General features: G+C 36.1%; 5 protein-coding genes and 1 pseudogene across 6 annotated transcripts; 5 read left to right on the forward strand and 1 right to left on the reverse strand.

Annotated features, from left to right (window-relative positions):
* The first annotated feature begins 1,821 nt into the window (after positions 1–1,821).
* Positions 1,822–5,208, forward strand: LOC106326534 (annotated as a pseudogene).
* A 3,032-nt stretch (positions 5,209–8,240) lies between these two features.
* LOC106326713 (putative FBD-associated F-box protein At5g56440) lies at positions 8,241–9,515 on the forward strand. The gene has a single exon (XM_013764627.1). It carries the CDS (start codon positions 8,241–8,243, stop codon positions 9,513–9,515), a length of 1,275 nt encoding a protein of 424 aa, XP_013620081.1.
* Positions 9,516–13,548: 4,033 nt separating this feature from the next.
* LOC106324764 (F-box/FBD/LRR-repeat protein At5g56420) lies at positions 13,549–15,498 on the forward strand. Of its 2 annotated transcripts, none has more exons than XM_013762742.1 (4): positions 13,549–13,646; positions 13,875–14,744; positions 14,822–14,956; positions 15,026–15,498. In XM_013762742.1, the coding sequence occupies exons 2-4, from the start codon at positions 13,890–13,892 to the stop codon at positions 15,299–15,301; spliced, it is 1,266 nt and encodes a 421-aa protein (XP_013618196.1). In that variant the 5' UTR covers positions 13,549–13,646; positions 13,875–13,889; the 3' UTR covers positions 15,302–15,498. The 2 variants fall into 2 exon arrangements, with proteins under 2 accessions (XP_013618196.1, XP_013618197.1); XM_013762743.1 differs by lacking the exon at positions 13,549–13,646 and adding an exon at positions 13,662–13,774.
* A 164-nt stretch (positions 15,499–15,662) lies between these two features.
* On the forward strand, positions 15,663–17,539 carry LOC106325267 (F-box/FBD/LRR-repeat protein At5g56420-like). The gene is made up of 4 exons (XM_013763306.1): positions 15,663–15,725; positions 15,999–16,823; positions 16,911–17,039; positions 17,115–17,539. The coding sequence occupies exons 2-4, from the start codon at positions 15,999–16,001 to the stop codon at positions 17,385–17,387; spliced, it is 1,227 nt and encodes a 408-aa protein (XP_013618760.1). The 5' UTR covers positions 15,663–15,725; the 3' UTR covers positions 17,388–17,539.
* Positions 17,540–17,795: 256 nt separating this feature from the next.
* LOC106323396 (50S ribosomal protein L6, chloroplastic-like) lies at positions 17,796–19,055 on the reverse strand. The gene is made up of 3 exons (XM_013761532.1): positions 19,021–19,055; positions 18,243–18,545; positions 17,796–18,168 (listed from the first exon to the last, which is right to left on the reverse strand). The coding sequence occupies exons 1-3, from the start codon at positions 19,053–19,055 to the stop codon at positions 17,796–17,798; spliced, it is 711 nt and encodes a 236-aa protein (XP_013616986.1).
* A 3,600-nt stretch (positions 19,056–22,655) lies between these two features.
* On the forward strand, positions 22,656–24,068 carry LOC106323397 (probable FBD-associated F-box protein At1g32375). Its single transcript, XM_013761533.1, has 3 exons — positions 22,656–23,507; positions 23,597–23,728; positions 23,829–24,068. Exons 1-3 carry the CDS (start codon positions 22,656–22,658, stop codon positions 24,066–24,068), a joined length of 1,224 nt encoding a protein of 407 aa, XP_013616987.1.
* Positions 24,069–24,091: the final 23 nt, after the last annotated feature.

The raw sequence follows: 24,091 nt of genomic DNA on the forward strand, positions 1-24,091 counted from the left end.
TTTATATTTTTGGTAATTTTTTTAGAATATGATAATATCTCATACATTCATATAATATTAAATAATATAATAGTACAAATAGAGTATAACAATATTTACAATTTTTGAAATATTATGTAATTTTATCTTTTATAATTATAAAATTTTTATCACTAAAATTTTCTTCAAAAATTATCTCATCTTTTTAAAATATAATTTGAAATCGCAATACCATTAATTATTTTTAATATCTACAAATTGTAGAGATGCTATTTAGTTTTACATTTGGATAGTTATATACCTAACCAGATTTTCTCTTTTTTGTCATATCCAATTTTTCTCTTAATTATATACAATTTGATTTGATATATTGTAACCAAATATAGATAAAAAAATCTATTCAAGAATATAATTTTAAATATATGCATATCTATTCATAGTATAAATTTAAAATAAACAAAAATATTATTAATTTTATCATAATTTTTTCGTTTAATTATATCAAAAAATTAAATTTAAATATTGGTAAACAAATAATAAAATCTAAAAATTAACAAAATTTTATTTTTAAATATCATTTATTTTTATTTTTTTAAATAAAAAATTCATTCTGCATATGGTGCAGGAAAACACATAGTTTATAATGAAAATTTTAAAAATTCTTTGGGTATTTTTTGGATTAACGTTGTCCACATCTAAAGTTTGTGCTAGTTATAAACGTCATGCAAAAATTCAGTGAAAAAAAAAGTCATAACGCCGTGGTGTACGGTAACGGTTATAGCTTTATTTTATTTTCAGTTATTATCTCTTCTAAAGAATAATGGGAAAAGAATAATGGGAAAAACGATCAGTTAAGTTTAGTTTGATCGTGTCATATTTGGTTCATGTGTCCTCATGCAATGGCGATGTGGAGATGTTCAGGTATTTTACCATCTCATGTGTTTACTCTTAATGTGAAAGATAATTTACAGGCCTTATTTGGATCCATGGAGTCCTTACATGCGAATGAAAGCATAAGACAACTGGTGTTTTGGATCCTATGGCTATTATGGAAGTCAAGAAACGAATTCATTTTCCAGAAGAGAAACCTTCATCCTATAGAAGATCTTCGACGGGCTATCGATGCAAATACTGAATGGTATAGGAATGTTGTTCTCCCTAGATCTGGACCACAACAACAAATTGTGAAATCTTCAAAATGGGAACCTCCACCAATAGGTTGGCTTAAGTGTAATTTTGATTATAATTCTGCCTCTGAAGATACAATGGATGGGGTTGGTTGGATTTTAAGGGATGATTTAGGAAGATTCTTGAGTGCGGGAAGTGTTCAAGTACAAAAGATGCAGACATCTTTAGAAGGGGAAGCTTTAAGTTTTTTTATAGCTCTTCAACAAGTTTGGGTTGGTGGTTTGCGAAGAGTGTGGTTTGAAGGAGATAACCAAGAGCTGTGTACAACTATTAATCAAGTTAAAGACCATGTGGAATTGGGGAATTTGCTATGTGATATACGTCATTGGTTACAACTTTTTCCGGAATGCTCACTGGACTTTGTAAATAAGGAAAAGAATTAGGCGGCTGATGCTATTGCTTAAAATGCTATTCATCAAAGTGTTTCTGCTCTATTTTATCATTTGCCTCCTGTTTGGCTAATTAATTTCTTGTATCAGCCTTTTACAATCTAATAAAATTTATGTGGTTAAAAAAAAAAGAGTTTAGTTTGATTGTGCGCGTTCTCATCATTACTAGGGTTTTCGACTTAGAGAAAAAGCAAGAAGCCTTAACCTTTTTCACTATCGGCAACAAAATTAACGAAAACTTATTGAAGGGGTGTTAGGTTTAGCGATGGATAGGTTGAGTATCTTACCAGATGACTTGATCTTTAAGATACTCTCTTTTGTTCAATCGATAGTTTCAGTGTCCACAAACCTTTTGTCAAAACGTTGGTGTTCACTTTGGAAACACGTCCCAAATCTTGTGTATTTGGATCCACATATTGAGTGTGAGTACTGGAGGGCTTCACGTTTTATCGACAAGTTTTTGCTACTACGTGACGCTCATGCGCTAGAAACTATGCATCTATATATTAGTCAAAACTGTCCTCCTACCCATATTGAAACATGGGTTGGTATTGCAGTTTCTCGTGGTGTGCGCGATCTTCTGGTTTTCCGGTGTAGACCATGTTTCAGGCCCATACGGTTGCCTAGGAGCTTGTATACATGTAAAACCATTGCGACTTTAAGCCTTCATCAAGCCTTCATAGTTGATGTTCCTTTGAATATTTGCTTCCCGTCACTCAAGAGTTTGTCTCTTGAATTTGTGGAGTTCCCTAGCGATGAAACCGTTCATCGGCTTCTATCTGGTTGTCGTGTTCTTGAAGACCTAAAAGTGGCTCGATGGAGCCATGACAATGTGAAAACTTTCAAAATCATGGTTCCTTCATTGCAAAGATTAACGGTCGATGATGTTTTTATAAACACTACAAGAAAACAGCGGCATACTGAGGGAAAAAATCGTCGGTATGTCGTCGGAATAACGCGTTATTCCGACGACATACCGACGATTTTTTCCCTCAGTATGCCGCTGTTTTCTTGTAGTGTTTATAAAAACATCATCGACCGTTAATCTTTGCAATGAAGGAACCATGATTTTGAAAGTTTTCACATTGTCATGGCTCCATCGAGCCACTTTTAGGTCTTCAAGAACACGACAACCAGATAGAAGCCGATGAACGGTTTCATCGCTAGGGAACTCCACAAATTCAAGAGACAAACTCTTGAGTGACGGGAAGCAAATATTCAAAGGAACATCAACTATGAAGGCTTGATGAAGGCTTAAAGTCGCAATGGTTTTACATGTATACAAGCTCCTAGGCAACCGTATGGGCCTGAAACATGGTCTACACCGGAAAACCAGAAGATCGCGCACACCACGAGAAACTGCAATACCAACCCATGTTTCAATATGGGTAGGAGGACAGTTTTGACTAATATATAGATGCATAGTTTCTAGCGCATGAGCGTCACGTAGTAGCAAAAACTTGTCGATAAAACGTGAAGCCCTCCAGTACTCACACTCAATATGTGGATCCAAATACACAAGATTTGGGACGTGTTTCCAAAGTGAACACCAACGTTTTGACAAAAGGTTTGTGGACACTGAAACTATCGATTGAACAAAAGAGAGTATCTTAAAGATCAAGTCATCTGGTAAGATACTCAACCTATCCATCGCTAAACCTAACACCCCTTCAATAAGTTTTCGTTAATTTTGTTGCCGATAGTGAAAAAGGTTAAGGCTTCTTGCTTTTTCTCTAAGTCGAAAACCCTAGTAATGATGAGAACGCGCACAATCAAACTAAACTCTTTTTTTTTTAACCACATAAATTTTATTAGATTGTAAAAGGCTGATACAAGAAATTAATTAGCCAAACAGGAGGCAAATGATAAAATAGAGCAGAAACACTTTGATGAATAGCATTTTAAGCAATAGCATCAGCCGCCTAATTCTTTTCCTTATTTACAAAGTCCAGTGAGCATTCCGGAAAAAGTTGTAACCAATGACGTATATCACATAGCAAATTCCCCAATTCCACATGGTCTTTAACTTGATTAATAGTTGTACACAGCTCTTGGTTATCTCCTTCAAACCACACTCTTCGCAAACCACCAACCCAAACTTGTTGAAGAGCTATAAAAAAACTTAAAGCTTCCCCTTCTAAAGATGTCTGCATCTTTTGTACTTGAACATTTCCCGCACCCAATAATCTTCCTAAATCATCCCTTAAAATCCAACCAACCCCATCCATTGTATCTTCAGAGGCAGAATTATAATCAAAATTACACTTAAGCCAACCTATTGGTGGAGGTTCCCATTTTGAAGATTTCACAATTTGTTGTTGTGGTCCAGATCTAGGGAGAACAACATTCCTATACCATTCAGTATTTGCATCGATAGCCCGCCGAAGATCTTCTATAGGATGAAGGTTTCTCTTCTGGAAAATGAATTCGTTTCTTGACTTCCATAATAGCCATAGGATCCAAAACACCAGTTGTCTTATGCTTTCATTCGCATGTAAGGACTCCATGGATCCAAATAAGGCCTGTAAATTATCTTTCACATTAAGAGTAAACACATGAGATGGTAAAATACCTGAACATCTCCACATCGCCATTGCATGAGGACACATGAACCAAATATGACACGATCAAACTAAACTTAACTGATCGTTTTTCCCATTATTCTTTTCCCATTATTCTTTAGAAGAGATAATAACTGAAAATAAAATAAAGCTATAACGATGGACCAAAGCGTAACAATGTGATCGATCGATGGGTATATGTCCAAAAACGCATCGATCGATCACTAGTTCGTCGGAATTTTTTCAGAATTTTGTAAAATCCCTATACTATTTCCTCGGAATTCATCGGTCTGTTCCGAGGATCACATTTTTCCTCGGAATATTCCGACGGATTGATATTTCCTCGGAATTCCGTCGGTATATTCCGAGGAAATTCCGAGGGAACCCAAATCCTCGGGAAATCATTTTCCGTCGGAATGTCCGTCAGAATACCGACGTTTTCTTGTAGTGAAATGGTAATCCAGTTCCAGGACCTGATGTTGGGTTTGTGATCGAGGCTCCTTGTTTAAAATCGTTAGCTATTACTAGCAAGTTTGGTTGGTTCCACTCACTAGTGAAAATGCCATACCTGGTGAAGGCTAACATAATGCTTCGACATGGAGATTCTAAGAATCTTCTCGGATGTGTTACCTCAGCCAAACACCTATCATTATGTGTGAATCAGTATTTTTATCCAATAGGGGACTTCAATGAACTTGTGTCTCTGAAAGTCTGTACATGTTCTTTAGTGTTGTATCGTCTTATACTCAGACGTGCACCTAAACTCCGCTTTCTCAGATTCCAAGGTCAAGCAAATTTTCTTCAAACTCCCTATAAATTATCTTCAGAAATGTTACAACAAGTTTGGACAAGTCCAGAGTGAGTGGGAGGCACCGAGTTCTGTTCCTGAATGTTTGATTTCGAGCCTCGAAACTGTCGAGTGGGATGATTACAAAGGAACAGAAGCAGAGAACAAAGAGGTTTGGTATTTGGTAGATAACTCTGGAGGACAGCTAAAGACAGTGGCTGTTACACTCTCAAAGTCAGACACCACTGGGGGAAAGAGACACATGATACTGGTAGAGCCTAAACGAAGGAGTTCTAACAAATGACGGCTCAAAGATATATAATTTTATAGTCGTTTTTATTATTCTTGGAGCACTATTTTAGTAGTTACGTTGTTTTGATTGATGGAGCGCAAACTTTCTTTTCAGAATTCTGATGAACAATTTTTTTAAAATATTTAATACATTTTTTTGTTGTTGTCTGACCATGATGAACGGTTCTACTTTTAAATGTTTTGACCAAGCAGGAAGGTTATAACCGAAACAGAAGTGCTGCCTTGCGAATCAAGTCATCAAGTCATCAAGTCATCTCATAGATAACATATAGACCACATCTATGTTTTCTAAATAACGAATTATTTTCATTCTCTTTTATTTGGTGTTTTTAGCAACTGAAGCATTGAATATCTGAAAACTTGAGATCATACCAAAAGACCCCAATAATGAGACTCCAATTGTAAACAGAAAAAATGTTTCCGAGCCCAAAGCTCAGATGCTTCGTAAATAATTTAACTCAAAACACAAACTTAGACTATATATATATATATATATTCTTATTCAAACAGAAGCTGGGACATTGGTGATAACTCTAAGGACATCCGGAAGATGGTTCATCTAGATGCGATGGTCAGAAATGCAGTTAGTTGATCCATCTGGATGTTTTATTGTCATGCATTAAACGAACATTAATTTGATTTTCACCCAAATGGATCACTTGGATGAGTAACTAAACAACACCTGACATAGATTTAACTCCTTTACCATAGATTTAACTCCTTTACCATCTTATCTCTTACGCTAGCGTTGAATATGGGTCTTAATGTGAATGTCGCTTTCTTTAAACATTCTGAGTTTGAAAAGATATACCTCAGCGAGTTCTCTCTCTTCTTCAGATCCTCTATAACCTTTCCACTCAATTATATGTAGATTGAACGACAAGCAACTAGGAACAAATCCTCTGACCTTGATCCAAACACATCAAATTCAAGAATTGGAATAAGAAATAAGTATAATGCAAATAGATATTGTATTGTTACTTACAGAAGGTATATGTAGAAACCAAAGGTTGGGATGCTTATCGAGAATACGTAGAAGTTGATTCGACCAGCCATTAGCAATTGGCAGTAGCTCAAACCGCTGAAGCCTAGAGAAGGCTAACATAAAGCTTCAACATGGAGATTCTAAGAATCTTCTCGGATGTGTTACCTCAGCCAAACACCTATCCTTATGTTTAAAACAACGAATGGTAAAAAAAATAATATTTATTTTTGTTTGTGATTACATATCAATAATTATTTAGCACTCACTTGTGATGCCACATGCAGGATTCGTATCCAATAGGCGACTTCAGTCAACTCGTGTCTCTTAAAGTCTGTACATGCTCTTTAGACTGGTATCGTCTTATACTCAGCCGTGCCCCTAAACTCCGAGTTCTCAGATTCCAAGGTCAAGCAAATTTGCTTCCATCTTCATACATAAATGATCTTAAGAAATGTTACAGCAGTTCCGAAGATGTCCAGACTCAGTGGGAGCGACCGAGTTCTGTTCCTGATTGTTTGATTTCGAGCCTCGAAACTATCGAGTGGATGGATTACAAAGGAACAGAAGCAGAGAACTCAGAGCTGAAGTATTTGAGAGAGAACTCTAGAAGACTGCTAAAGACGATGACTCTTTCAAAATACTGGTACAGCCTACACGAAGGAGTTTTAACAAATGACGGTTTAGAGATATAGAATTCTACTCGTTTTTATTCTTGGAGCATTATTAGTACTTAGGTTGTTTTGATCATACTTTTAAAAGTTTTGAATGATGGAGCGCAAACTCTGTTTTCAGAATTCTAGTGAACATTTTTTTTTTAAAAATGTCATTGTCTGCTAAGACGAACGGTTCTACTTTTAAATATTTGGATCATAGTCTGTACACATTTGAAACCCTTGCATCTCTATCCCTAGTATCTTATGTCAGCTTGTAAACTTGGAGCTGCTACAAGTAGAGTAAAGAAATATCCTTAGAAATGCTGAAATAACTTTCTTACTGATGTTGCTTTGAAGATTTTGTAACATTGTTAGCGATTCTTTTGGTACTCTAGTTTTTTGTATCGAGAGGTAATCCAAGCAGGAAGGTTATAACCAAAACAGAGGAGCTGCCTAGCGGATCAAGTCATCTCATAGATAACACGGAAACCCAACCTATGTATTTAAATATTTGACTTTTTCAATCTCTTCTATTTTGTGTTTTTTAGCAACTGACACATTGAATATCTTGGAAACTTGAAATCTGAGGCCACCTTTAACGCTGGTTGCTTAAAGGGTGGCTATCATTTTTTTAATTTTTTAAAAAAAAGAAAGAGAAGAAGAAAAAGAAGAAGCTCTTCTTCTGCGGCTTGTTTAAGCGTCGGTTGTTTGTTTAAGCGTCGGTTGTTTGTTCTATTCGAGGATCATACTGATATGTGGCGGTCCGCGATTGATCCTTTTTTATTTTTATTTTTTTTAGTCAGAAAAAAAAAATTGAAAAAAATTAAAAAAATTAAGCACCTCTAATGGGTTGATAGGGTTAATGATGCTCTCGTGTGTATCTTGTTGAATAAAAAAACAGCAAAAAGAAAGTAGAAAACGTTTATTAATGATGAAATACTTAAGAACGGTGGAGTGGAGTCTCTCACCTCCCCTTCTTCAGATCTTAATTATAAACACCTTCTTAAGGGTATTTCCAAGCCATGAGATAATGTTTGTTTTATTTTAAAATCTAGATTTAAGTTTCTCTTGAGAGACAGCTGTGCTGTGCTGATTTTGACGTCAAGAAATATTGTGCAAAAATTCATGTATTCTTTGGATAAATTCATGTATTGTGGAAAACTTGTTTGTGTAGTAGGCCCATAAAATTGTTTAACCGACCCTGGAAGGTTATTTCTCTTTCTTTTTTCAACTAGGATTTTTTATGGTTCGATTGTGCGTTCTCATCATTACTAATAAGTTTTTCGACCTAGAGAAAAGCAAGAAGCAAGAAGCCTTAAACCTGCATTCTTCATCATCGGCAACAAAATTAACTTTGAGATTTTGAAGAGGTTAACTAGGTTAGCAATGGATAGGATGAGTCTGTTGCCAGATGACTTGATCTTTAAGATACTCTCTTTTGTTCCGTCGAAAGTCTCAGTGTCCACAAGACTTTTGTCAAAACGTTGGTGTTCACTTTGGAAACACGTCCCAAATCTTAGGTATTTCGATCCACATATTGACAGTGAATACTGGAGAGCTTCACGTTTTATCGACAAGTTTTTGCTACTACGTGACGCTCATGCATCTCTAGGTTCTATGCATCTATATATTAGTCAAAACTGTCCTCCTACCGATATTGAAACATGGGTTGGTATTGCAGTTTCTCGTGGTGTGCGCGATCTTCTGGTTCACCGGTGTAGACCATGTTTCAGGCCCACACGGTTGCCTAGGAGTTTGTATACATGTGAAACCCTAGTGACGTTAAGCCTACAACAGGCCATCATAGTTGATGTTCCCTTGAATATTTGCTTCCCGTCACTCAAGAGCTTGTCGCTTATATTTGTGGACTTCCCTAGCGATGATGATATCGTTCATCGGCTTCTATCGGGTTGCCGTGTCCTTGAAGACCTAAAAGTGGTTCGATGGTACGACATTATGAAAACTTTCAAAATCATGGTTCCTTCATTGCAAAGTTTAACAGTCGATGATGTTTTTCTATATGGAAATCCAGTTCCACAACATGCCGGTGGGTTTGTGATCAAAGCTCCTTGTTTAAAGTCGTTAGCGATTACTAGCCTGTTTGGTTCGTTCTATTCACTGGTGAAAATGCCATACCTGGTGAAGGCTAACATAATGCTTAAGCATGGAGATTCTAAGAATATTCTCGGATGTGTTACCTCAGCCAAACACCTATCCTTATGTGTGAATCAGGATTTTTATCCAATAGGGGACTTCAATGAGCTCGTGTCTCTTAAAGTCTGTACATGTTCTTTAGTGTTGTATCGTCTTATACTCAGACGTGCACCTAAACTCCGCTTTCTCAGATTCCAAGGTCAAGCAAACTTTATTCCAACTCCCTACCTAAATGATCTTCAGAAATGTTACAGCAGTTTTGGACAAGTCCAGAGTGAGTGGGAGGCACCGAGTTCTGTTCCTGAATGTTTGATTTCGAGCCTCGAAACTGTCGAGTGGAATGATTACAAAGGAACAAAAGCAGAGAACAAAGAGGTTTTGTATTTGGTAGATAACTCTGGAGGACAGCTAAAGACAGTGGCTGTTACACTCTCAAAGTCAGACACCACTAGGGGAAAAAGACACATGATACTGGTAGAGCCTAAACGAAGGAGTTCTAACAAATGACAGCTCTGAGATATATAATATTTTAGTCGTTTTTATTATTCTTGGAGCACTATTTCAGTATTTACGTTGTTTTGATTGATGGAGCGAACTCTGTTTTCAGAATTCTGATGAACAATTTTTTAAATATTTAATAGTTGTTTTTTTGGTTGTCTGACAATGATGAACGGTTCTACTTTTAAATGTTTTGACCAAGCAGGAAGGTTATAACCGAAACAGAAGAGCTGCCTTGCGAATCAAGTCATCTCATAGATAACATATAGACCACATCTATGCTTTTTAAATAGCGAATTTTTTCATTCTCTTTTATTTGGTGTTTTTAGCAACCGAAGCATGAATATCCGAAAACTTGAGATCATACTATTATTGGATTGATTTAGACATTCATATTGTATTTATAAATCCAATTAAAATATGCAAATCCGGAGGTTTTTCCTCGGATTTGAGTCTTTGTATTTTTAACTAAAAAATCCAAACAAATCCATTCAAATCTATTATTAAATCAAATATATTAGTAAATATGTGCGATTGAATAACACTTGATTTGATATAGAATTTATGAATCATTAAACCAATAACACATGATTTTAATACAGATTTGAAAATCATAGAACCAATAACACTAGATTTATTTCGGATTTTCAAATCCATTAAAATACAACAACCAATAACCTCTAAAAGACCCTAATAATGAGACTCCAATTGTAAACAGAAAAAAAAAATGTTTCCAAGTGCAAAGCTAAGAGCATCTTTATCCGAGTTTCTGTAGTGGGTTTTTAAAGATAATGGCCCATTTAATTAAATCAAAAAGCAATAAAGTGGGTGTAACCGATCCTTATTGTGTGATTTTCGGATCCTTTTACAAAGGGTTTCTGAATGCACGTGTCAGCTTGGGAGCAAAGGGATTTTTTTTTGCGTTTCAATTTCTCTTCTTCTCATTATTTTTTTGTTTCCTTCTTCTCCGCTTCGTGATCTCCGCAGGACCACATCAATTGATCCTAACGATTGATGCCATCAATCTCATCGTCTTCTTCTCTAGCGATTCTCTCTGCCCAAACTCGATCTCCACTCTCCTTCTCCATCTTCAGTCCCAAAACTCACGTCTTCTCGAGAACCAGAATAGGTGAACAAATCCACAGGTTTTTCCTTTCCAGCTTCCCTTCTTCGTCGCTTGCCCTTGGTGCAGTTTCCTCTCTTTAAGACTAGTACACAACGGAACAACCATAAAGTTCCCTTTCAAAAACTATTACCTTTTATGGATGGTCGAAACCATGAACGGCTCTCGCAGTGCCGACAACAAAAGGATCACTTCAGGGCAGAGGAGGTGCGATGGAGTGACCTCAGATGACAACGCGGTTGGTGGAATGGTCTGATTAGAGGATGGAGACTTCATGACTCGGTATGTAAGTCAATGGCTATTGTTGCTCATCTCTTGGCTAAGTTTCCTTTGGTAGTTATATTTCTTTTGGTGGCTTTATATGCAATCCCTGTGAGTGATGCGGTTCTGGGAGTCTATGTCTTTGTCACGTTTGCTTTGGCTGTTCCGTCGTTTCTTGTTCTTTATTTTGCTGTCCCGAGCGTAAACTGGCTGATCAGAGAGATCTCAGCCTAACTCATTGAAATGTTGTGTTTCCTGATTTGTAAGAAACATGAAAGAGTAAAACTATAGAGTTAAAGTTTTATAAAAAAAAAAGAAACGATAGAGTTAAAGTTGTTACACTCAATGTAGACAAGAAGAAGAGAAGATCTCTATTTCAGTATGTGTCTCTGTACATAACTAACAAAACTACCTTTCTCTAACAACAATGAGATCATGTGTGCAAGAATAAAAAAAGAATGAAAACAAAAATAAAACTATGATGTTGTGCATGAATCTGTAAGAAGAAAAGGGTTTACATTTCTATGTTGTAAACTTGTGGCGGTGAAGACAAACCATTGAACAGCTCAGCTTTACCAGATATCTTAACCAACATAGACAACACCTCTTTCATGTTCGGTCTCGCATGAGGCTGATCCTCAGTACACTTCACACCAACTTTTAATAGCTCAGTCAGCTCTGTACCCTGGCTTTGTCCCGGAGAGAGTAAACGGCCACCCTCACGTTACCTGTCATCATCACACGTTTCGCTCATTCAACTAAACACTCTTCACCTCCATCAACCGCTCTTCTCCCCGTAGCGAGCTCCATTATCAACACTCCATAGCTGTAAACATCTCCTCTAGTTCGAACTCGAATTCGTGATAAACAAATGCATCAAACGCCTGAAAGCTGATTTGGTTGAACATATATGGCGTAAATTTAGATTTGATAAAGACAACAACTGAGCTCCGATGCTTTTTTCAAATTATTCTCGTTTATTTTAGTAATATTTATTTTTATGTTTTTATTTTAAATCTTATGTTGAAAATGTTATCTTTTAATATGTTTTATTTAATAAATAAATTTTATCTTAAAAAAAAATTTATAAATTTTTTTTAAGAACCCTTAATTAAAAAACTACCATTGGAGGCACAAAATCGAACCGTTTCTTAACTAGATTTCTTAAGTCCACTAACTACACTTATATGATTAAATAATTATTAAGAAACTCATTAGTGTTTCTATGGATAAAGATGCTCTAAGATGCTAGATAATCTACATATATTCTTATTTAAACAGAAGCTGAGACATTGGTGATACTCTAGACATAGATTTTAACTCCTTTACCAACTTACCTCTCACGCTTTGATATGGGTTTTAATGTGAATGCGGCTTTCTTTAAACACTCTGAGTTTGAAAAGATGTACCTCGCGAGTTCTCTTTCTTCTTCAGATCCTCTATAATCTTTCCACTTAATTATATGTAGATGGAACGACAAGCATCTAGGAACAAAACTCGGTTGGTTCCTTGACAATAAAAGCACCCCGGGTTCACATCCTGTGACCTTGATCCAAGCACATCAAATTCAAGAACTGGAATAAAAAATAAGTATAATGCAAATAGATATTGTATTGTTACTTACAGAAGTTATATGTAGAAACCGAAGGTTGGGAGACTTTTCGAGAATACGTAGAAGTTGATTCGACCAGCCAGTAGCTCAAATCGCTGAAGCCTAGAGATTAAAAATAAACCCGGTTTTATCTGGTTTATCCATTCAATAATGGTTTTTTCGATTTTTGACAGTTTGATATGATTGTTACCGGTTCAACTATTTTAGATTTTGTTATCAATCTAATTCAGATATACTTTTGGTTCATGATTTAATTTGGTCGACCACCAATCCGAGCCAAATTTAAAATTTTTGCTCAAAACTCAAAATAAACTGAATTAAATGACACAAAATACAAAAAAATAAAATAATAGAACCTAGATCTAGAAGACTACCAGGCCCGGCCTGAACTTGTAAAAAAACATTAGGCCGGAAGCTTAAAAAAAATTTGGGCCGGAAAATGATTGTAATTACAAAGAAACGGAACCATGAACGGCAACTTACATACTCTGCATGTTTGTCCGGTTGAACTAATGAAACTATTGAAAAAATGAAGGCCGATAATTTATGTATTTTAAAAACTGCCGAAAGCTGGTGCTTTCTGCTTCCTTCCAGGGCCGCTATTGAAGACTACTAATATTTCAAGATAATTTTAACAATTTAGAAATTGAAGTTGATGTGTTATTGTTCCGTGCTGCAATATAACTTCTTTAAATTAATACTATATAAATTAATATACAATAAAAATCTCTATAAAATAATATAATTTTATAGTTTCAAATTGAGTTTTTTTGTTCAATTAGTATATCGCTAAATTTATATCTTTATAAATTAATAAAAAAAATTATAGTTTTGGTGTACTCTCAACATTATTAATTTATAGAGGTTTCACCGTCTATCACATCACATGTAACAAAATAATTTGGTTTGATTTCTCGCTTCCAAAACAGATCCAAAATCAAACCGGCCTGTGAACCGATCCAAAATAGATCCAAAATCAAAACCGGCCTGTCACTATTGCCTCTTTTACTTTTTATCGCACAACTTTGAGAAAAAAAAAAAAAAAAAAAAAAAAAAAAGGAAAGAAAGAGAGCGAGAGAGACTCTACACAATCTTGCAGGAATCCACACATTGGGTTACCAAAGCAACGATCTTACTGTAAATCGTAAGTTTTCTTCTTTTGCTATTTTCTTCTCATCCGTGTGGCGGTTTTGAGCCAAAATGTTCCCTTTATTGGTTCTAAAGGTCCTCTAGGTCTCGAATCAATTGATAAAAATCGTACCTTTATCAAAGGTTGAATCTTTTGAAAGGTTTCTTCTTCCAATGTTTGGGATTGTGATAAAGTTGTCTTCTTTAAGATTACCCACAACTTCAATTTCATTTCTTTTTGCAGGTGATTCTGAAAAAAATGGATGATTACAGGGATAGGATCAGTCGGTTACCAGACGACTTCCTCTTACAGATACTCTCACGTCTCCCGACAAAAGATGTCGTGGCGATGAGCCTCTTGTCCAAACGGTGGCGGTTTCTCTGGACACTAGTCCCCAAACTCAACTTTGACCTCAGGCTTCACGACAATACATGTCCCAAGTTCACAAAGTTCGTAGACAGGTCTTTGCTGCTACACAAGGCTCCCACTTTAGAGAGTCTCCGTGTCAAGATTGGTTCCATCTGTCATAACGCAGATGTAGATGTAGGCGTGTGGGTTAGAATCGCCGTGGACCGTGGCGTGCGCGAGCTTGACATCAGTTACTGCCCTGCTGAAGAGCCTATAAGATTGCCTAAGTGCTTGTTCCCTTGCGCGACGCTTGTGGTGCTGAAACTAGAGAACATGAGCCTTGTTGATGCTTCTTCTTACGTCTGCTTTAAGTCGCTCAAGACTCTGCATCTTCTTGATGTGAAGTACTTTGATGAGCAGTCGCTTCCTCATCTTTTGTCCTCTTGCTCTGTCCTCGAAGATTTGGTTGTGCAGAGATGTCCTGGAGACAATGTTAAGATCGTCTCTGTTAACGCCGCGTGCTTGAAGACTCTCACTTTGCATAAGTCTTCGCAAGCTTTTGAAGGGGACGACGATGGGTTCTTGATCGCTGCGCCTAAGCTGAAGCGGCTTGACATTGAGGATTACTGGGGTGGGTTTTGTGATATTGAGAATATGCCTGAGGTTGTTGAGGCGAATGTTGATGTTATTTATAAAAACACTGAGAGGATTCTGGGGTCTCTCACCTCGGTTAAGCGTCTTGCGTTGTGTCTGATGACTTCAGATGTAATCTCTCTCTCACCTCACCTCGGTTGCTTAGTGATTTGATTTATTGGAGTTGATGTTCATCTTTCAAATTGCAGGCTGCTTATCCGACTGGTACAGTCTTCTCTCAGCTTGTTCATCTAGAGCTATGCACATGTGCGCCGCGGTGGTGGGATCTACTCACTCGAGTGATTGAAGATTCACCTAAACTACGAGTTCTCAAACTCCGCCAGGTACATATTAATTCACACAAACAAACACAGTTTCAGTTTTTGTTTATTATTTATTTTTTTTTATATCAGAAACATATTCGGCGTACATCTAGTCCCGGGGCTAGCTGGAAGCAGCCTGTGTCACTTCCCAAGGGATTGTCTCTTGAGACTTTCAAGTGGGAGCTGTACGAAGGAACACAGAAGCAGAAGGAAGTGGCGAAATTCATCTTAAAACACGGTATTCGATTGAAGAAAGTGATTGTCTCTCCCAAGCCAAGCAGTAGTCTGCTGGAGAAACATGAGATGCTCAAGGAGTTGTCATCTGCTCCGCGCGGTTCTAGTACATGCAAGCTCTTGTTCGACTGAATATAAGAAAAGAAGAAATGAAGTTAAAAGTCTGTCCTGAGAAAAGCTTTGTTAGTATATGTTTACTTAACATCCGTTTTGATTGTTGCCTTCATTAATCTGAATGTTATAACCTCTGAATGCTTTTGCTCTGTATTTTGGTTTTGTCCTTGTAAGAGACTCAAAACTGCTAAGAACATTCCTAAGGTAAGATATATTACAACAAACAAAGTGCTTTTTCAGTTTCTACTGATCAAAATCTTCTTCAACACCTGCACATGATAAAGTCAAAGTCTACTTCTAATATTCTCTTTATTTATTAATTAAATATAAAAATAATAATAAAAAAAGGACATGTAGTTTTAGGCTATAAAGAAAGGACCTCATCAATATCAAGATTCATAGATCAAGTCTGCAAATCTATCAAGATTGGATTATCATACGAGTTAAGTTTTGTTTTATTTCTTTTCAGTTCTGTAAATCTGTAATCCAAATTTGTTAAGACCGGATTCAAGTTTAGGATCATGTGAGTTTAAGATTGGTTTAGTTTCTTTGCCTGTTCTGTAAATCCTTAATCCAAATCTCACCTATGGTTTATTTGTTTGTTTCTGTACAATATTCAGTTGATATTTTCTCATCTATTAGTTTTTTTTTCACCGGCTGATTCAAGCAAACTAATGCAGTGTTTGACTTTTTTTTTATTGGTTGAATTTTACAGATGGATAGGATAAGCGAGCTACCTGATGCTTTGCTCTTGCAGATACTGTCTTTGGTTAAGACCAAAGACCGTGTAGCCACGAGTCTTCTCTCAAAACGATGGGAGACTCTTTGGACGCTGGTTCCTAAACTTGACTTCCATCTTGAGCGTGGAAGTGACTCAGAGTTCGTTAACAGGTCTTTGCTATTGCATAGAGCTCCGGTTCTTGAAAGCTTTTCTTTAAAAGTTGACACGTTTCAAGTTAGTCCTCTAGACATTGGTGTTTGGGTTAGAACCGCGGTTGATCACGGTGTCCGTGAGTTAAATCTAGACTATACCGCCAGTGAAGATCCTATCAGACTACCTAGGAGCTTTTATACTTGCCAAACACTCCTTGTCCTAAAGCTTAAAAACACAAGTCTTGTAGGTTTTTCTTCCTCGGTTTGTTTCCAATCTCTCAAGATCTTACACCTTTTGTCAGTGACATATTCAGATGAGAAGTCTCTTGAAACCATCTTATCAAGCTGCTCTGGTCTCAAAGATTTGGTGATTGAATGTTGTCCTAACGACAATGTTTTCATTTTCACTATTAACGTTCCTTCACTACAGAGTTTGTCTCTGAACAGATCAGCGAAGTATTATCGAAAAAACTGTCTCGGGTTTGTGATTAATGCTCCTTCTTTGAAGTACTTGAACATAAGAGACTATCGTGGCTCCTTTTGTTTGGCTGAAGATATGCCTGAGCTTGTGGAAGCTAATGTTGAAGTTGGTTATGATAAACTTGACGAGCTTATGGGATCTCTCACTTCAGTCAAGCGTCTTTCGATATGTTCAACCAAACTCAATGTAATCTAACTCTGGTCTCTTTAAAACATTTTATCTTTTTCTTTAGCCAGACAAAGAGATGAGACAGTTTCTCTGTGGTTTACGCAGGCTCCATGTCCTATTACCTTTCAACAACTTGTTCATCTAGAGATATGTACATGTAAACCAGAGTGGTGGAATCTACTAGTGTGTCTGCTCACGGCAACTCCTAAACTACGAGTTCTCAAGCTTAAACGGGTATGAAACAGTTTATGTTAACCTATAGTTCTTGCCTTGGTTCGATGATCTAATACCAATTTTTTTTTTTCTCAGACACATAAGGATTGTAGCAAAGGAGGGTGTTGGAACGAACCGGGCTCTGTACCGGATTACCTTTTAACCAGCCTTGAAGATTTTGAGTGGAGACGTTACAAAGGAACCAAAGATCAGAGTGATCTTGTGACTTATATCTTGAGGAATTCCTGTCATTTGAAAATGGTGAGAATCCTCACTGAGACAGATGATGCTGAAGAGCAACTTGAGATGATTAAGAAGTTAGCATTCTCCCCTAGAGCATCAATTACATGTCAAGTTGATTTCGACTGACAAACATTATCTATCCCTAATCCATGTAATGAATGATCCAGATCAGTCTTTTTATAGTCTTTATGCATGTGTGGATAAATGATTGATGTATCTTTGTTTATACTTGGTCTGTATCACAACGTAGTGATTAATAAAAATTAAAGATTCTCACTCTCTAGCGCTTTGTTCCACTATGTTTTTATTCTTTAGCTATGTTCTTGCCTTGGGAGTCAAGTCTCATAATGGAAGAGATGATCTCTGCTTTTAGATGCCCACAACTTTAGAAGAAATTTAATTAAACCAAAAAAGGCACCAGACATTGGAATAAACAGACAAATATATTCGTTTCGTCTTAACATTTTTCACACACCGAATCAGCATTGAGATAAGGAAACATACATATAGATAAGTAGCTAACAATATCAAAGATCACTTCAGTTTTCTATCTTTTCCTTTCTTCCTGTGAACAATCTCATCAGAATAGCACACTCCAATACGCTTGTATGGCTCTGCTGGCCTCCATTTCCTTACCGTAGCAGCAAACTGCCCAATCTCACACTTGTCATATCCACTCACTATGACTATCGTTATCTTAACTTTTTCACCTTTACCAAAAATTATAATCTTCTTATCCACTTTCACTTTGAGACTATCTGGTATCTCAATCTTAACCGGGTGAGAAAACCCAAGATTCAACACCAATTCTTTTCCTTGGACCATCGCACGATAACCAACACCTTTGAGCTCAAGTGTTTTCTCAAATCCCTTTGATACTCCCACAACCATGTTGTCAGTAAGCGTCCTAACATTAAAAAAGGGATGTCAGCACTAAAATTAAAGTCTTTTTGGTTGAAAAAGGCTAAGAGTTTTTGTAACCTGAAAAGGCCATGCATTTCTTTGGCTCTTCTAGTTTCCACGGTTTTTCTGACCCTCAAGAAACCGGAGTCTTCTTCGGTAAGCTCAACTTCTGGTGGGTAAGTTAAAGCGAGTTCTCCCAAAGGACCCTTCACTTTCAAGTCTTGACCTTGCAATGAAATGGTTACATTGGACGGTACAGCGATTGGCTGCATTCCTATCCTTGATTCTTTGCGCTTGGTGGTCTTAGCAGAGACACCCACTTGAGCAAATGGGGTGGTTGAGACATTGAGTAGACTTCTTCTGTCGCCTAAGAACCCTGACCTGAAAAACAAAGGGAGCTTATATATATCTTCAAAGAGATAACGTTCTTACAAAGTAATCGGACCACATGATACTCAACTTACAAATATAAAATTTCAGAAAGAAAAAAACATCAAGAAAGTCAAAAGTGAGAACTGACATATGAACTCCATTCTAAATATATACTTGAGAAGCTTTTTTTTTTTAAACACTGAGATTATGTTAAAAATGAAGGATACATGGTGATATTCATGGATGAAATACAACAAAGGGTAAAAGGAAATAACCCTAAAGACTAAGCCATAACACAAAGGCCAAAGGACAACGAAGGTCCTTGGAGACAACAACAAGCCGGCGAACATAAACACATTCCCGGAAGCCAGATAAACCATAATATCTAATAAAGCAAAAACATACTAAACACAAGCTAAGTAAAGCAAACAAAACCCTAGTGAAAATCAAGAAACTATAGTAAAGATAAGGATTTATGGTATACCTTGGTAGAAAACAAGAGAGGAATGAGGAAGCCATTGCTTTCTAAAAAGATTGTCTGAGGAGCAAGGAGCTCTCTCTGATCTAGAAGGAGAATAGTGGAGAGAGTTTATGAGCCAGTTAAGGATTAGGCGAGAAGATATGTTGTGACGCGACGTGACGTGCATGTGTGGGAAAAGGAGACAACGTAAGACTGTGTCTCGATTAAGGAGACACAGCTGGTAAGCATATTAAAAAAAATTAAACAAACTAGATATATAAATAAAACTAGGCATGGGCGTTCGGATACCGGTTGGCGTCCGGATCGGGTTTTTCGGGTTTTTGAGTTTTCGGATTTACGCTCCTAGGTCCCATACTAAAATTTTATTAATACAGGTCGGGTTCGGATAATAACACTTCGAGTTCGGTTCAAAATTGTATTGCGTCTTAAAACTCTTAAAGTAATCATGTATCATACGGATTCAGGTTATATCAGTTCGGTTCAGATATAACCGAAGTAAAAAAACAAAAAATTTGAAGCAAAACATAAAGAAAACATCTAAATTAAATAAAAATTAATCTATCACACATAAAATTGATAAAATAACAATAAAATGTTAAATCAAACACGAAAACAAACATTATTTGTAAACATATGTATTGCATTATAGAGAGTAGACTTTTTATTTCAATGAGCAAATTATAATATACTAATTTATAACTAATTGTCTACTTAAATTATTTATTAAAATTTTAATATTTATTATTATATACCATATTACCACAAATATTGAATTTAATAATTGAAATACTTATATATATTTCAAAATATTTATATTAACTATTAATTTCGGATTTTTCGGGTTACCCGTTCGGGTTCGGTTAATAACACTTCGGGTTTGGATATTTTTATACCACCCTACAAGACTCGTTCGGATATTTTTACATTTCGGATCGGATAACGGATCAGATTTTTCGGTTCGGGTTCAGTTCGGATTTTGGATTCGGGATTTTATGCTCGGGCCTAAATAAAACTACACTACTACACAATCCAGGTTTAAGCCCACCAAAAAATTAAAGATATGCAGCTCTGCTAATTAACAGGCCGTCAGAAAAAAATTAAAATAAGTAGACGTCATATTGTGAGCAGTAAAAGAAAAAGCGCAAGTCAGAAAAAGCAGTATTGGTGGAGATTAATTAATAAACCACAAAAAGATATCCCGAGTTTGAATATTTCAGTCAGAATACTGTTAAATGTTTTAAATGTTCCATGACTTTTGTTCTGGCTCCTCACATTGTTCTTTTTTTTTTGGTGCTGATGATTCAGTATACTTTTAACTCTAAAAGGTAAGAACTTAAAAAATTTAAGATGAATACGCGATTTAAGCTGAATACAGTGACTTGAAATTGTAAAACAGACCCCTAATGAATGAAACATCTTAATAAGTTATATCATTGTTTTTTTTATCAAGGTTTCTTATTTTCTCGGAAACTAAAACAATCGGCATATTGTTAAAAATTTGCAAGTATATTTTGGTTTCAATTGGCATATGGATGAACATATGGCGACACTGAATCTAAGGTTGAAGGACAATTTTTCAACAACTTAGTTCATCTAGAGATATGTACATGTAAACCCCAGTGGTGGAATCTACTAGTGTGTCTGCTCACAGCGACTCCTAAACTACGAGTTCTCAAGCTTAAATGGGTATAAAACCGTTTCTGTAAACTTATCATCTCTCATGTTTCCTTGTCTTGGTTAGACGATCTAATACCAAAATGTTCATTTCAGACACATAAGGATTGTAGAAAAGGAGGGTGTTGGAACGAACCCGGTTCTGTACCGGATTGCCTGTTAACCAGTTTTGAAAAAATTGAGTGGAGACGTTACAAAGGAACTAAAGATCAAGAGTGATCTTGTGACTTATATATTGAGGAATTCTTGTCATTTGAAGATGGTGAAGATATTCACTGAGTCAGATGATCATGAGGAGCAACTTGAGATGATAAGAAGTTAGCATTCTCACCTAGAGCATCAATTACATGTCAAGTTGATTTCGACTGAAAAACATTCTCTATCCCTAACCCATGTAAATATGTAATGAATGAAGAATGATCCAATTCAGTTTTTTTTTTTATAGTATGTGTTCCTGTGTGGATAAATGATTGATGTATCTTGTTTATACTTGGTCTGTATCACAACAGTGGTTGATAAAGATTAAAGATTCTCACTCTCTAGCTTTGTTCCACAATGTTTTTATTCTTTAGATATGTTCTTGCCTTGGGTGTCAAGTCTCATAATGGAAGAGATGATCTCTACTTTTACATGCAGAGAACTTCAGAAGAAACGTTTAACTAAACAAAAAAAAAATTCTTATAGTCAAGATATTAAATTTTTATATTTAATTGTAATTTGGTTTATATTAAAATTTTATTTCATGATTATTTCTGTAGCAAATTTTAGTAACTAAATTTAACTCTATTTGTAAAATTAGAAATTATAAATAACGAAACATATAGATTTAGTTATAGTTTTGTTTTTATAATGAACTCAATCGAATTTGGTCGAATCATATTTATCCATAAGCTTTTAGCCTTTTATGGTTCGGTTACCCATCCAAATTTAAAAACATTGTTTTGAATTAATGAAACTTCTTATTTCCGGTGCAGCCTTTTGGATTGATACTGATTCGCTTGAGTTGGGCAACCTTGATTCAAAATTTTGACAAATAAGAAAAAAAGAAGAAAAGAAATGAAACTGGGAAGTGGGAACTACTACAAGCAGATACGAAATACTCTCTCTCTTTCAAAATACTTGATGTTTTAGATGAATGCACAAGAATTAAAGTATACTCTTTTTCTTAAAAAGTAACGTTAAAAATATAAAGTAAACATAATTCAACCAATCATAAAAACTACTATAAAACATCATTGGTGACACAGTTTTCTGTAAAACTAAAACTAATATAAAAATATCAAAACATCAAATATTTTGAAACATTTTAATCTCTCCAAAATATTATCTATTTTGAAACGGAAGGAGTAGCTTCTGGACAGTTGGATCTATATAACTCAAAATTTTGAATTAACAACGCAGTTAAAAGTTAAAACATACTAATATTATGTTTCGTATGCTTTGTGTTCCCAATGGCCGCTAGAATTAAAAGTTTTTTATCTTTTCTCGAAGAGAAGCTAGAAGGCCTTTAGCCTTTAGGGGAATATGTCACATTTAAAGAGTCGTTGATTCTCTCTTTTTTAATGGAAACTTGAATCAAATTAAAATATTTGAGCAACTTATCATTTTTTGGGAAATTGCACCATTCAAATTAAGGTTTTCCAATTATTGTAAGAGGAAATGGTGTTCATAGCCATTACCGTCACCGAAGGGGTTTCAACTTTCCAGGTATTTTCCTATTCTATGAATATTCTGATTTAAAGAAGTAGCTTCGTCAACAAGCTGTCGATGAGTTTGGTTTTAGTTCCTTGTCTTTAAACTTTGGGGTTTGTGTACCACGCAGCTAGGACTTGCTTCGACATTCTGTCGTTTCTCATGACTGAATTATCTGTTTGGTTTAACACACATACTCACAGTTTCACATCCCTGGTTCGTTTTTAATGTTTGTAGGCTTAGGTGTCTGGTTTGCGGCTTCTTGCTAAATCATGGATAGGATAAGTCAGTTGTCTGATACTCTTCTATTGCGAATACTGTCCGAATTGCCTACCGCTAAAGATGTTGTGGCGACTATGGTTTTGTCAAAACGTTGGCTTCCTCTGTGGAAGTCAGTGCCACATATTGACTTCGACGACGATAGCTATGAAGACACTGATACTGGAAGGTTTTCGCGCTTTGTTGACAGGTCTTTGATTCTGCACAAGGCACCGATTGAAACTTTGCATTTCGAACTTAGTCAAACTTCTACTGTCGCTGATATTGGAATATGGATTGAAATGGCTGTTCAACGCCATGTGCGAGACTTGAGTATCAATATCGACTGTACTTCCAGTACAACTCCAGTTACAGTTCCAAGGAGTTTATACACAGGCTGTGGAATGCTTGTGAACTTGAATTTAACGAGTGTGACTCTTACGGATGCTTCTACCTTGCCTTCTTTCTCAAACCTCAAATATTTGTACCTTGTATTTGTGAAGTACCCCGGTGAGGAGTTTGTCAGGAGGCTTTTATTCAGTTGTGGTGTTCTTGAACATTTGTATGTGGAACAATGCTTTGATGACAATGTTACCATTTTCACAGTTAAGGTTCCTTCCCTCAAGAGTGCAATTTTGCATAAATCACAAGACAGATACATTGATGATGAAGATGGATTTGTGATAGACGCTCCTTCTTTGGAGCTGTTGGATGTTTATAATATTACAGGCGGGTTTTGTACCATTGAGAGTGCTATGCCTAATATTGTTAAAGCAAATGTTATCGTTAATCATGGTCCTTCGGAAATTCTGAGTGCTATTACTTCAGTGAAGCGCCTTTATTTATGTTTACCATCATACTCAAAGGTAAAATATCTTCTCGACTACGACTAAAAGTATGTAATTTTCCATCATTGAAAACATGTCTGCTTAGCTCTTTTTTTTTTGTATTGCAGGATGCATATCCTGTTGGTAGTGTCTTCCACCGTCTTGTGTGTTTAAAAATATGCACATCTGAGATAGAATGGTTCAATCTACTTATGTGTGTACTCAAAGATTCCCCTAGTTTAAAAGCCCTCAAACTAGAGGTATATTATGTACATTTCATCCCAAAATATTCAGTTTTATTTATTATTATATCTGTTATGATCTACAATGCTGTGAATCTGTTCCGTCAATTCGTCCCAGCTTTTTTGCGTTCGTGATGAAGAACAGCGCTCCTGTTGGAATGAACCGAGTTCAGTTCCTGCATGTCTGTTATCGAGTCTTGAAACTTTTGAATGGGTAAACTATGAAGGAACCGAAGAAGAGAAAGAAGTAGTAGCATTCATATTAAGAAGTGGAAGATGTTTGAAGAAGGTGAATATCTCCTCGGAAACCACGACTCCGACTAGAAACCTGTCAGCTTGCACTCGTCTCAAGCCATGATCACAAGTCCGATCACATATATG

This window comes from Brassica oleracea, chromosome C2, assembly GCF_000695525.1.
Source record: "Brassica oleracea var. oleracea cultivar TO1000 chromosome C2, BOL, whole genome shotgun sequence".
NCBI classification, from domain to species: Eukaryota; Viridiplantae; Streptophyta; class Magnoliopsida; order Brassicales; family Brassicaceae; genus Brassica; species Brassica oleracea.